The 14,209-nt window shown below is 43.2% G+C and overlaps 1 protein-coding gene across 1 annotated transcript; it reads left to right on the top strand.

Annotated features, from left to right (window-relative positions):
* Positions 1 to 408: 408 nt before the first annotated feature.
* On the top strand, positions 409 to 13,529 carry HIKESHI (heat shock protein nuclear import factor hikeshi). Its single transcript, XM_035892697.1, has 5 exons — positions 409 to 505; positions 763 to 1,000; positions 8,200 to 8,351; positions 10,897 to 11,015; positions 13,327 to 13,529. The coding sequence occupies exons 2-5, from the start codon at positions 850 to 852 to the stop codon at positions 13,379 to 13,381; spliced, it is 477 nt and encodes a 158-aa protein (XP_035748590.1). The 5' UTR covers positions 409 to 505; positions 763 to 849; the 3' UTR covers positions 13,382 to 13,529.
* Positions 13,530 to 14,209: the final 680 nt, after the last annotated feature.

The following is a 14,209-nucleotide window of genomic DNA, read 5'->3' as shown; positions in this document are numbered from 1 at the left end:
CCGCAGGGGCCCCCCCCCTGTCCCCTCGCTGGGTGCCCCCAGGGCTGAGGGGACCTCGCCGTCCTGGTCACGGCCTCCCGGCGCCTCGGCTGCCTCCTGCCCCGCATCCCCAGGGCAGCGGCGTTGTAGAGCCTGGTTGCGGGGCGGCAGTCAGCATCCCCTCTGTTAAGGGAGGGTCTCGGGCTCCTCAGAGCCAAGTGGGAGCTTAAAAGAGGGGTTTTAGGGCTAGATTATGTGCTGGCCGCAGGGATGTGGCGTCTGGGGTGAAGAGGAGGGTGTCTTTTTGCTCTGGCGCTTGCCCAATCCCTCTGCTGCCTGTCTCAGGGTTTGTTGTATTTCCTACGTGAACAGGTTCCCGTGGTCCTGGGGTTGCGCCAGCCGGGTGGTCAGTAGCCACTGCTTGTAGACTTGGCAACCTCGTCTGCCCTCTGTTTTCCTCCTGCGCGCATGGGGAGCGAAGGTGTTCTGGTCCTGTAGTCCCGGGTGGGATGTACGTGCGGTGCAGGTAGAACAAGACTGTTGTGCCTTTTTAGTAATGTTTTTTTGCAGTTGTTCGGCTGCTGTGTTTGACTTTTATCTGGCTGTTTGCTATTTAGGTTAGCACCTTCCTCACTTTTTGTTATGTTCAGGTGTATTTAACGGTTGGACTTGGTGATCTTAAAGGTCTTTTCCAACCTGGATGATTCTATTTCTGTAAAAGGAAATTCACAGTTACAAAGATGAAAAACAGAGTAACGCTAATAAAGGTTTTCTTCTCTTTAGGTACAAGCAGCTCCCCAACAAGTGGCTGAAGACAAATTTGTATTTGATTTACCGGACTATGAAAACATCAACCATGTAGTGGTCTTCATGCTGGGAACGATACCATTTCCAGAAGGAATGGGAGGATCTGTCTATTTTTGTTATCCGGACCAGAGTGGGATGGCAGTGTGGCAGCTGCTGGGGTTTGTCACTAATGAGAAGCCAAGTGCCATCTTCAAAATTTCTGGTCTGAAATCTGGTAAGACTGGTAAAATGTCGCAGTCAGTAAAATAAATGTGGTCCTGCATGCATAAGGGGATGAATGTTTGAAGGTGGTTTTGAACAAAAAGCTGCTTGAAAAAGCAGACCTCTGTGTGTTTTCAGGTAGTCCCTAGCAGATGTGGTACTAGAAGCAGTCTGCCAGCTTTATGGAAGTCTGTCTGTACATTAACGTTCCTAGCGAAATTTCTCTCATCTTCTCTTGTATGTGATGTTGATCTGGAAATTCCTTTGAGCAGGCTCGGCGTGCGTTCCAGTGCTGCTGCATGGAGAGCCTGGGGAGGAATGAACCCAGTACCTTCCATAGCATGATTCTTAGGCGTTTGTCTAGACATGCCTGCAGCCTTTTCTTTCAGCTTCCACTGCTGAGCGGTTGTATTCTTTGTAGCAGCGAGGCAGGTTTTGGAATGAGTAGAGTCTGACGCAGTGATTTCAGACGGCTGGCGGCTTCCCACGCAACTGCAGTCGCGCTATATAATTGTCCAGTAGAGGGTGTCTGCATTGGAAAGCAGCTTTCCAAATGTTTTCATATTTTTGATACAGACCCAAGTCGGAGAAGTCTGACTCATATGGGAGCCAGAGAATGCTGGTGCTACCTGAAGTAGCTGTGAGTGTGTTTTCCTAAATATATGGGGGTTTTGCCATGCCTATTAGAAAAATGATGAGGTGCCCCAATGGCCCACCTTTGCCTTATTAAAGGGACAAATATGTCAGTCAAGCAGCTTGAAGTCTTACGGTGATAAAGTAATACATATGTTTTATTGGCTTCAGTGTAGTCTACAGCCTTAACTCGAATCCCTGTTTAGGTCAGTGCTGAGGTTGCTGTGAAAAAGTGTATTAATTCATAATTAATGCTTTCTTTTGAATCGGTTCTGGATGGCAGTGTGACATGAGATAAGGGCTCTCAGGGTGCAATGCCAAATGAATTCTGATCATACGTTCCTCAAAAATTTGGGCTTTCCTTAGAAGAGCGGACGGCCACAGGAGGAGGTGGGGGGGGGGGGGGTGGTTTTGTATATTCCAAAGTTGTGGTGTTAGTGAAACAGCAAAGTGTATCACTGGTTCTTTTGCCAGCTTTTGCTGAATGTTTCTCGTGCTTGAAAGACATACTGCATTGTATATGCTTTCAGCCAGCTTTGTAGGAAAACGCATTTTCAGATGCTTTCTGCACGATTAGCTGTAATTTCCAAGTAGGGGCTACTCTCAAGGAAGAACTCTGTGACGTGGTTGAATGCATGTGCTGTGCTTGATCTGAACCACAGAGAGCTCCGCCGTTCCCATCGTTGTCTGCAGCTGATCTCGGACTATAGAGTCAGTATCATCTATGCAGCCTCAGTTTCCATGACTGTAAACAATTGTAGGATGGAGAAGACCATGAGACTGTAAGAAAGGGGACACCAGAGAGGAATTAAAGAGAGCTGGAATCATCGAGAGACTTTACTGACACTGGAAATCTGTGGTTTGGGTTTAATGCCTTGTCGAGAGGAACAAATTTGTGTCCCTGTCTGCCAGCTCCCTGTGAAGCAGTGGCTGTAGCAGTTTCTTGATGTGTGATGAAGCCGGCCAGCATGTTTCTTATGTGGATGTGCGTGGCCAGCTGAAGTGGCAGTGTTTTATTACACAGACTCTGGGAAAGGTTAAATGTATCGTTTGTAACTCTTAATGTTAAGTTTATATTTAGTGTCTGAAGTGCCCTGGAACTGTACAGGTTTTGCGATGTGTGTAACTTGCCCACATTGCACATTGTTGTAAGGACTGGTTGGGCTGTTAAATACAGTTTCTGGGGATGTGGTGTTAGAATTCTGAACTATGAGGGTCCAGTAGAATGGTGTTGCCCCAAGGTTTTTTGTTTGCTTCTCTCCTTCGTCCTGTCCCATGCTCACTTAGGGAAGCCAGTGCAGGTGAACATCGCAGCGTTTCCAAGTGGGATACCAGAAGGTTGTCTCAAAACACGAAATTGCTTTTGTTGGAATACAGTCTTCAACGTGAAAGTGATTTGTGGAGGAGAGGCTAAATTATGAACCTGGAAACTTTTTCCTTGACTACAGGTGCTATTTAAACTCAGCTAGCCTTCTTTGCATAAGAGATTTCCAGATTGGGTCTTGAAGGTGTCTCACAGGAATGTCATAGTGCCCTCTAAAAGATTCCCTTAGAGCTCCTTTATAATCAGGAAATGTGTGTTGAGTTGTATTTGTTAGTAGTCTCGATAGAAACTTAATATATCTAAACCCAGGCTTTTCTGTTGTTCTTGCTGACTTTTAACCATTCTTAAAAGCTACGCTGTGAGGCTAGAAATAGAAGTCCTTGTGTGGTTTGTGGGGGTTTTGTGTTTGGGGTTTTTTTTGGTAGTGTTGTTTTGGCCCCTTGAGTTAGCGAGTGAAGTCTTGCATCTGCTGATGTTGGTTATAAGTCTAGGAGTCAAAGGCCCAAAATGTCCAGCATTATTAAATGTTTCTTTTTTGAGGATTAACTATCATGTAAGGTGGTGACTGGCTTTGCAATATAAGCATTAAATCTGAATTATTTTTTTTTTCTCTGCAGGTGTAATATTCATGTTTGCTGGAAGTAAGACTATTAAATCAACTTCCTCCCCATCCCCACCCAAAAAAAAATAATTGGTAGTTAGATTTTGTGCTAAAAGCTGAATAATATATGCCTGTGAGGTTTGGGGGGTTGTTGGGCATTTCCCTGCCCCCCAGTGGGATGACAGTCAATGTGTATTCTTTCAGTCTCTTACTCTTCCCACTTGTGTATTTTCCATTACAGATAAAATGTTCAACAGAATGTAGTGAAGGCAGAATAGAATATTTCTGGCTTTAACAAAGCTGAGCGGCTTCTTTACTGCCAAGAGGAGTAAAGTAGCAATATACCTTTGTGAAAGAGGCTGAGTTGATCTCTTGAAATTGTGCAATTTCTGCACTTGTGTAACAAGCTGCAGCTGTAATTACATGTTGTAGTAAGATCCCATGGTGCCTGTTGGAGCTGCACTAGTAGTGCTAACTGTTTGCATTCATTGAGGTGACCGGCATCCCTAATGGAATCACTGTGAGCTTTATCACTCAACACAAGGAACCGTGGCCCCAGAGAAAGGCCACCAAGATGATCCAAGGCCTGGGAAGCCTGGCATATGAGGAAAGGCTGAGGGAACTGGGTTTGTTCAGTCTTGAGAAAAGGAGGCTCAGAGGTGATCTCATTACTCTGTACCAGTACCTAAGGGGTGGCTACAAAGAAGATGGAGACTCCCTTTTCACAAGGAGTCACATGGAAAAGATGAGGGGTAGTGGGTACAAGTTAGTCCTGAGAAGATTCCAACTGAACATGAGAGGAAATTTTTTCACTATTAGAACAGTCAACAATTGGAATAATCTCCCCAGGGAAGTGTTCGATTCCGCCACATTGGACACTTTCAAGATGCAGCTGGACAGGGTGCCGGGCCATGTTGTTTAGACTGTGCTCTTACCTGGAAAGGATGGACCAGATGATCCTTGGGGTCCCTTCCAACCTGGGATTCTATGATTCAGTTCTCATGGTGTGACTGAAGAGCTGAGGTTTTTTGCTTGGGCTCCTGATGCCCTTGCAGAGCATGACTGCTCTTGGAAGGCGAGACAGAGGTTCTGCTGGGTTTTGTCACAGGTGTTGTGTTTAGGTTGCTTTGGAAAACGCTGTGGATAGAATGTTTCGCTGTCCTTCCTTTTCAAAGCAGGAAGTTATGCTGCAGGGAAGCAGTTTGGGCCTAGAGAACCAAGCTTTAGAAGAATGCCGTTGCTGGCAGTTGTCAGTGTTCCTGCTTCGTCTGTACTTTCAGATCTGGAGAAGAAGAATGGCTGGTAACACTTCAGCATGTGCAGTTATATGTTCTCTGACTGCATGTTGTTTTACTGATTGAGAGTAGACGAATTTCATGTGATTGTGCATAAAGAAGGGTCTTAGAAATACTCCTTGCCTTGGAATTGTAAGGGGTTTTATTTTTCAGTTGTGCCTGAAAGTGTGGTAGAAATAGAAAACAAACCTTAGGCTGGGATTTTGCACCCTTACTGGAAGTACGTTGACAAGTGGGATAAAAGTTACAGGATAGCTTTTTCCATTACAGACTTTCTGCTGTGCAGCATGCAGTGATGTGTGTGATGCTGTTTTCCCCTTACTAATACACCATCTAATATAATGTCTGCATATGAGGCCTACACATGGTCAAGGATTTTGACTTGGTTGGGCTGAAAGATAATGAGAGCTCGCTATCTTCAATCGAGGTTTCAATGAAGGGAAAGAAAGGGGTGGAAAAAATATTTTTCTGATTTCAGTTGCTGGGCTATGACATAGTACCTTGGAGACTGTAGGGTCTGAAGGTGAAAACCTGAGCTTGTATTGCAGTACCGACTAACATACTGTGTTCTCTGTAGGGTTTGGAAAGTTAATTGCAAGAGCCAAGCATTGAAAACATGGAATGTATTTCAGTTGGTGTAAGGAAGGCAAGGGGATTTTTTCTCTCACCCTTTTAGGCAGACATCTTTCCAAGAGAGTGGTTCCATGACAGTGCATGCAAAGTGACGGAACAGTTGTATTTTATTATTTAGATCAGGAGTGTCTTCCTCAAGTAGTGATATACTCTGATGGAGTCTGTTGCTCCATCACAATAGGTGTTACATTTTGATTGTAAATGTCAGCTTCTCAGGTGAAGATGTTTACAAGATGTTTTACATCTACCAGCTCTGTTACTATTGGGATGTTTAATAATGAAGTTGTGTGATATTTTGTTTCTAATAGCTAATAAGGTCTCCCCTCAGCCTCCTCTTCTCCAGGCTCAACAACCCCAGTTCCCTCAGCCGCTCCCCATCAGCCTTGTGCTCCAGACCCCTCACCAGCTTTGTTGCCCTTCTCTGGACATGTTCCAGCACCTCAGTGTCCTTCTTACAGTGAGGGGCCAAAAACTGAACACAGTATTCGAGGTACAGTCTCAGCAGTGCCGACTACAGGGGCACGATCACTTCCCTACTCCTGCTGGCCACACTATTCCTGATACAGGCCAGGATGCCATTGGCCTTGACCACCTGGGCACACTGCTGAGTCATATTCAGCTGCCTGTTAACCAGTACCCCCAGGTCCTTCTCTGCCAGGCAGCTTTCCAGCTATTCTTCCTCACACCTGTAGCATTGCATGTGGTTGTTGTGACCCAAGTGAAGGACCCAGCACTTGGCCTTGTTGAACCTCATCCAGTTGGCCTCAGCCCATCGATCCAGCCTGTCCAGGTCCCGCTGCGGAGCCCTCCTCCCCTCGAGCAGATCGACACTCCTGCCTAACTTGGTGTCCTCTGCAAACTTACTGAGGGTGCACTCAATCCCTTTGTCCAGATTATTGATAAAGATATTAACCAGAACTGGGCCCAAAACTGAGCCCTGGGGGACACTGCTTGTTATCGGCCACCAACTGGATTTAACTCCATTCACCACAACTCTCTGGGCTCGGCCATCCAGCCAGTTTTTTGCCCAGCGAAGAGTACACCTGTCTAGGCCATGAGCCACCAGCTTCTCCAGGAGAATGCTGGGGAGACCGTGTCAAAGGCTTTGCCAAAGTCCAGGTAGACAACATCCACAGCCTTTCCCCCATCCACTAGGTGGGTCACCTGGTCACAGAAGGAGATCAGGTTGGTCAGACAAGACCTGCCTTCCATGAACCCATGCTGGCTGGGCCTGATCCCCTGGTTGTCCTGCTTATGCCTGGTGAGCACACCAGGCTTTTACCTTTATCAAGCAAGCATCTATCTACAGTAAAGGTTGAGATCGCACAGCAACAGCATTTCTCAAAAGTGCTTCTAAGTAATGCTTCAGGAGATGAACTCTCTTATTCTTGTGCTAAAGTAATATTTTAATAGTGAGTGCGTTACTGGTAAATGTAGCGCTATATTGCAGTTGTAGGATCTGGAGTGAGGGGTGACACTTGGCTTCAGTTGAAGAGGGTACGAGGTTTTTGAATGTGCTTTCCCTATGGGTTGGATGTTTGCTTCTTTGTGGTGATGCCTTGTGTCTCTGCAGAACGGGCAAGTTTCTGAGATCTTCAGTCTTTGAGACTCAGTTTGACTTCTCAAACTTGTGCTGGTTTTGCTGGCTGAGTTTTTGGCCATGGAACTTACGTCAGATGGTGCTTTAGATTTCAGTTAGCCTTTCTTGCAGCTCAAGATAGTGTTGACTGGTCTGTAGGACAGCTCTTAATCAGCTTTGCTTTCTCCTGCTAGTAAGAGGCCATAGAGTGCTACTGAAGCATCACGTCTGCCATAAGAGTGTCTATTGTGTTCGCTCAAACTTAGGTGGAATATTAGTGTTCGTTTACTAATAGCATTGTGGTCCCCCAGACCTTTTTCTGGTATTTTCCTTTACAGATACTGACAAAGAGGAACGCATGATTTAAGTGATTCTAGATGCCTGGCATTGCTTGCAGAGGCCCTAGCTGAAACTGGGACTGAAAGTACTGGTTAATGTTCAGTTGAGAAAGGTCAGAAGTGATGGCAGGGGGCTGGGATGGTGCCTGTATGAGTGGCACACAACTTGGGGGTGTTTTTCTGCCCAATTCATTGTTCCCTATTTATGGCACTTGCAAAGTCAGTGGCCTTTCTGTTCTGTGGCTGTTCCTTTGACCTTTGCTGCTGTTGGTGGTTCTGAGCAGTTCAGATGAGACCTGGGGCTGCCCAGCCCTCCACAGGGATAGCTTCTTGAAGTAACGTTCTCTGTTCTTCAGTGCACAAACAGGTTCACAAGCACTTGGTTTGAATGAGGGAATCGAACCACCGTGCAGCAGTGCTGCATGTTTCCTGTTTATCTGTAGTTGTTGCAATGTGAATTAAAGGGTTGGTTCCTATAGAGAAAGGTTCTGCTGTCTTTTACTTACAAATAGTATTTCCCATTGGATCCATTTACTTCATAGGGAGCTTTAAGATTGTATTTTTCTTTTTTTAAGAAAATTCCTTAAGATCTGCTGTGGTTTTTAAATGTACCTATTGCACTGTTTCATCTGTTGTGCTTGTGTGTACTTGTGCCTGTGCTTGGACTCTGTGATTTCTCTGTATTTCTGAAGCAGGGAGATCTCTCTGGGAGTTGAGGAATACCTTCTACAGAAGAAACACATTGATTTAAGTAACACAGTCTTTACATGTGTGCCAAATCTAATGCGTGCTGTTTGTGGTGCTTTCAGGGAAGGGAAGTCAACATCCCTTTGGTGCCATGAACCTCCCTCAGACACCAACGGTTGCCCAGATTGGAATCTCAGTGGAACTGTTGGATAACCTGGCCCAGCAGACTCCTGTTGCAAGTGCTGCTGTGTCATCAGTAGATTCATTCACGGAGGTATCTTGGACATTTTGTTTTCAGAAATTCTCTGTGCTACAAGTCTTAAGAATTGAGCCTCTGAAAAACTGATTAAAAGAAAACAAAAAAAGCTGCTATCGGTAGCTATAGGATTGTAACCAGCCTACCTGTTGTCAGATAATTTGGCTGGATGCTTTGATATTTTGAAATTACTTTTTCTTACACGGGAAAACTATGTCTTCTGTAAAGGATTGGATTTTGCATGCTCAGTGGAATTGGGTCAATAGACTCACTTGTGTCGATGTCACTTTACTGTAAAAATATTTAAGATGCTTCCTTATAGGAGCAGCTATGACTACATGCATGTAAGAGACAGTGGATCTTTGGTGATCTGTGGGTGCTGGAACTCCAGTGCATAGGGATGGTCAAAAATTACTCAAAAGTCCAGGCAGACATGGGCATGGATGCAGACAGATATCCAAGTGTACCACTGACCCTTGAGAAATCCTTCTGATGTAGTTCTGCAGAGCTACAGAATCATCCCCTCTCCCACAGAAAGACGTGGGTGTGGGTTTGTTTGGTTTTTTTCCAGTTCGTTCCCTATGGACCAGGCCAGGGGCTGCAGCGCTTGCCATTTTTACCCAGCCCATCTGTTAGTTTGAACCTCTGGCGGTCCTCAGCCAATGCTGGCAGTTAGTTGGCCATCTTAACAGCAATTCAAGGCAACCTAGAGCTGCTGGCAGGTCTTGATTTCCCTAACGCTGATGGCTCTAGCATTATCTTCTACCACTGCAGAAGTTGGTGAGGCTTTTCTTGAGGCTTCTTTTTTTTCCCCTGCTCACTTTACTTACAGACACTTGCTGAGGTAGATTGGTAACAGAACAGTAATCCTGATAATGAAGCTGATGTCCTTTGGCAGTTTATACACACAATAGCTCCAGTAATAGGTAATAAGTAATAATAAGTAAATAAGTAATAGTAATAGGTAAGGTCTCCTGGAGAAAGGTATCATGACTAGGAATTGACCGACAGCTATTTTTGTATAGTCTGGTTAATTCAGTTTTTTTGGAGTTGTTAGGGGCAAATGACATCTAAATAATATTTCTGATTCCATCAGTTTTTATAATAGCAGTAGTTAAGTCATGAGGCAGTAATGTGCCACTTGAGGTCATTTGCAAGGTGGCTGGTGGGTTTTTCTGGCAACAGTATTTAAAGAAAAAAACCCACCTCATGATTGCATAACTTTTTTACAAATGTTATTTCCAATTAGGTGGATTTTTCTATTAAAAAAGAGTAGCATCTTAACAGAAATGGTATATTGCTTTCAAAGAATGCAGTTGAGTCAGAGGTTGAAGTAATACTTACTCCTATAGAGAAAATGTATAGTGTCATAGTTGAAGGAAACCGTTGAGGCAGTAGATAGCAGAGGAAGGAGATGTGACTGGGAGTGTGTTTGTGAATGGGTATTATTTAATACTTGACCTCATCTCTTTGCAACTGCTACATCAGAAAAGTATTTTTTTAAAGGCAAAATCATATGTTGCTACTCTAAGTTAAGGGGTTGCTCTCCCACTACATTTTTAGTAGGTTTTATGAAGCTTTATGATTGCATATACATAGTTATATTATTAAAAAAATTGCGTAGGGAAAAAACACAGAGTTCTGCATGTGAGTGGGGTGAGACTGAAGGTAGGCTCCTGGGTTCTAGGACATCAGTTCTTCCACTCCTTTTGTCAGAGCAGGTGGAGGAAAGCAATATATGAGCACTCTTGTGCTTTCCTCCATCATTTCACTGTCTATGAAAATAGCTTGTTCTTCCACCAAAACAATGCATACTTTTTTTTACAATAAAAAGAACAGGGGAAAGAAGGAGGCACCGTAGGCTTATGTATTTGTAGACTGGCTGGGCAAGTCCTACAGCCTCATCCTCTACATGCAGGGCTTACTACTTCTGGGCCTCTCTTTCGCTCTTTTACTTCCTTATTCCTACAGTTTAGGAGTTTCCTAAACATCTTTTTCATGTTTTCTGCAGCAAGATCTTGTGGCAGAGGATGCCAGGATAGCAGCCCTTCTGTGGTGAAAGCTAAAGAAATTTCCCAGTTGCTGGAGTCTGACAATGAGTTGTAACATAACAAGGCAGATTGCAGACTTTTCAGCTGCTTTAACCACTAGTGTTTTGCTATGAGCTGGAATGGCAGCTTTGACCTGGTCTACAGTTCTTCTGATGGTTTTATGTGGAGGAGAGGGACAGCTCTTGTCACTGCATCACTTCTTTGTCACAAGAAGAAAATGTTCTTCCAAAAGGTATTTATCCAGTTGCATGAAATTGGGAAGGAAAAGGGCAAGTGAAGATTCTGAAAATTATTTCTGGATGCTGGATGGATCTGAGGGCAAGCAGAGAGTTAGGATGTTTTGATCAGTTTAAAAAGGACATCCCTGGGCCTACTGTATCCACTTTTCCATTATGTTTTAGATAACAATGCTAATTTTACTTCATATAGGAGTTGTATATCTGTCAAACTTTTGCACAAAAATTTAAATTGAAAAAAGGACTTACTTAAAATGTCTCTTGTGTTTATTTCAGTTCACTCAGAAGATGTTGGATAACTTCTATAACTTTGCTTCGTCGTTTGCTGTTACTCAGGCACAGATGACCCCAAACCCTTCCGAAGCTTTCATTCCTGCAAATGTAGTTCTGAAATGGTAATGGCAATGATCTTGAGTAACAAGTGTTCTTTTTTCTAGGCATTAAACCATCTGATTTTTAACTATTGAACTCCTGTCATGCTAATCAGCGAAACGATGCAGAAATGTTTAAAAGTGTTTGTTGTTATTTATCTGAAGTATAGAGAGGTTCTATCCACTGCTTTTATCTTTATTTGTCAGCCTCTTCATATCAATTTTTTGTTAGAAAAGTGCTGTACAGCCTATGAAATTATTTTTTTTTTTTCTTCTAGAAATGTTGCCCTTGACATACGTAGATTTGTGCTATGCTGATTATGCAAATGCTCGGGAGTCATGGAAAGACAGAACACACTGATACTTGTCGATTTGTGCTTATTTGTTATGCTTGGTCTCTTCCTAAACAGGTGGAGAAATCATGTTCCTAGTTGACTTGGCTCTGTCACCAAGACCCTTGTGGGGGTTGTTTTCCAGGAACTGGTTTAAGAAATAACTGTCTATGCCCATGTAGTCTGGAGATAAATTGTGGACTGCAGGCAATCATTTAGGATGTCGGAAAAATCCTATCCTACAATTCATCAGTTTAGCCCTCTTTAGACTCTACAGTATTAACCCAAACCCTTTTTAAAACAGTATTTTGGGCTCTCTGAATACAGTTTTACCGTTAGTACAGATCTCGTGAATATGCAAGCAGTTAACATAAGCAACATATTTTCTTTAGGAGTGGAATTTGATGCAGATCTCTTCTGTTTAAAAGGTAACTCCATGCACTCCATGAACACATGTGGGTAGGATCTCTGATGAGAGAAACCAAAGGGAAGACAGGCTAAAAGACGCTGGGTAATGGCTGGTCATTGCCTGGGTGATGCTGAACGTGCTTTTGGTTGTTGCTCAAAACACTGTAGTGAAGTGAGGCATAACTCTAATAAACTGAACACATTTGTGTATAGAGATTTGTTAAGGTGATTACAGCCACAGGAAAAACAAAATTTTTTGGCTCTGTTCATGTGTCTGGTTTAATTATAGCTTGTGATACATAGAGTATCTTAGGTCTCTGCAATGGGCTGGCTGCAACGGAAATTCAGTAGTTTGGCTTAGAAATTCATTCATCAATAAGCCTTTCTCTAATCTGAGTGGGTTTAAAACCCTTTAGGGTCTTTTCTCATTTGAGTCGGGTTAGGAGCTATGAGATGTAGGAGAACCTTTTGTTTTCTTTGTTTCATTGGTGATACCTTTTGATGCCTTACAGCTTGGGTTTGTGAGGATTGAAAGGGGGTTTTAGGCTTTTATACCTCAAAGCCTGTAAATGTATTTATTTATTTATTTTTAATTACAAAGTCACAGAAATTGTGTACTTCCCTATGCCTTCACTGTAGGTCAATAATGAATTCTGACGTTCGGATGGTTTCTGGTTTGCTTGTTTCTGCGAGTATGGAATGTGAAATTAGTACAGCATCTGTGCTTATTTGATTCCATTATGTGTTAGAGAATTACTTTTCCTCATTAGATATTTACTAAAGCATTACTGTATATAATAAATGTGGAAGTTAGAATTATTTGGTGCAGGTGGAAAAATAATGGGGACTACTTTGTCTCAAGGTTTCTATTGGAACTACAAAGCACAGCCCTGAGTGCAGAACCGTCTGCGGTCCCCTCTTCCTTCCCTGTGAGCAGGTTACACATATCCCGCTAGGAAGCCATCCGGAGTTGGAGGCTGTGGTCTCTGTGCAAGCTTGCTCCAGTCTGTCCAGCTTGCCAGCTCGTGTCCACTGTTCTGTGAACTGGGAAGTGCCAAGCTGGCTTGGTGCATCCTGGATGGAGCAGCACTGAGGGGGGGTAGTACAGGGACAGCTGAACGGGATTCAGAAGCCGTGGCATTACCTTGTTTTTCCTGCTATTACCGTGTATCCCTAAATGGCATGAGGTTTTCTTGCCTTGGTTTTGCTGGGGTTTCTCTTGTGAGGTACCTGGCCTGATCACTAAGATGATGGGCAGACGCAGACTCACACTTCTACCTGCCTGAACTTTGATTTCCTAGCCCAAAGAATGTTATGCACAAAATAGCTGCTTTTAATCCACTTACAATTTTACTAAGCTTGAATGAGCATCCTCTGGGATACCACTATTGCTGTTGAAATACACGTCTCACTCTGCATATTCTTATTATGGAATCAGAAATGAGGATCTTGGATTTACTCGCTTCCTGGTGCAGAGTAGATGTGACTTACCATGTTCTCCGCATAGACTAAATTATTTGTATCATTTTTTTGAAGCCATTTTATTTGCAATAGCTTTTGGGTTTTGTTTTTGTTTGTTTTTTCTTTTCTTTTAGGTATGAGAACTTCCAGAGACGTCTGACACAGAACCCTCTCTTCTGGAAAACATAAGCTCAAATTGTGTCATTTGAAGTGCATTCTAAACAGTGTTACCTGAAGGATGCAGCAAGTAACTCCACTGAAGAATTTTGGGGGAGGAAAAAAAAAAACAAACAAAACTATTAGTCTGAACAGACAAACTTGTAACTTTTGTATTACTCTTGACAATTATTTAAAATTAAAATCAGTGAAAACTACTTGCCTACATGGTTTCTTTTAATTGAAGTACTTGGCTGCAACAAGAAACCAGTGTTGCATGCGTAGAAATATTCTTCTGAAACTGCATTTAAAGTAGAAGAGATGACAAGATGAAAACCAACAGCACCATCTCGTGCTTGTGCGATGCCAGTCTTGGGGGGTTTAGCTGTAAATTTAGCTGTAAACAAAATAAATGTAGTTTTTCCTTCTTTACCTCATTCTGAAGGGTGATCGGGCAACTGAGAATACGCTGGTGGTTTTCCTGCTGGTACTTACACTGTAAGTTCTTTCAGTTTGTGGACAACCAATATTCCTATTCCCAGCTCCTATATTTCTCTCTTTTTGCCATGAAGACACTATTGAGCTTGATCTCAGAGTACGCATCTTTAACTTTCCCTGTATGAAAGTGTAACGAAGAGAAATCTTTGGGGACTCTTGCCCTGCTGCAAGTCAAACAGCTTTGAAACATCCATTATGGGCCAATTCAGGGTTGTAGATTTGTACTTTGCAGGCCCAGACTGTTCAGTGAGGTAAGAGCTGCTCGGTTACTGACATTGGAGGTATTTGATGGATTTGTCTTTCTCTTCAGCTTTCTCTAATTGTGGTGTGAAGAATGACATGGAGGAGGAGAAAAATAAGCAT

This window comes from Egretta garzetta, unplaced genomic scaffold (assembly GCF_000687185.1).
Source record: "Egretta garzetta isolate BGI_Z169 unplaced genomic scaffold, ASM68718v1 scaffold323, whole genome shotgun sequence".
Taxonomy (NCBI): Eukaryota; Metazoa; Chordata; class Aves; order Pelecaniformes; family Ardeidae; genus Egretta; species Egretta garzetta.
The sequence above is the reverse complement of the archived record's forward strand: the minus strand, read 5'-3'. Positions and strand labels throughout refer to the sequence as shown.

What these genes read in the sequence shown, in the direction of transcription:
- HIKESHI (XM_035892697.1), top strand. Translation starts at nt 850, where the DNA reads ATGCTGGGAACGATACCATTTCCAGAAGGAATGGGAGGATCTGTCTAT. An exon ending in AATTTCTGGTCTGAAATCTG is followed by an intron (nt 1,001 to 8,199) that starts GTAAGACTGGTA and finishes TGGTGCTTTCAG; the next exon opens with GGAAGGGAAGTCAACATCCC. An exon ending in GCAAATGTAGTTCTGAAATG is followed by an intron (nt 11,016 to 13,326) that starts GTAATGGCAATG and finishes CTTTTCTTTTAG; the next exon opens with GTATGAGAACTTCCAGAGAC.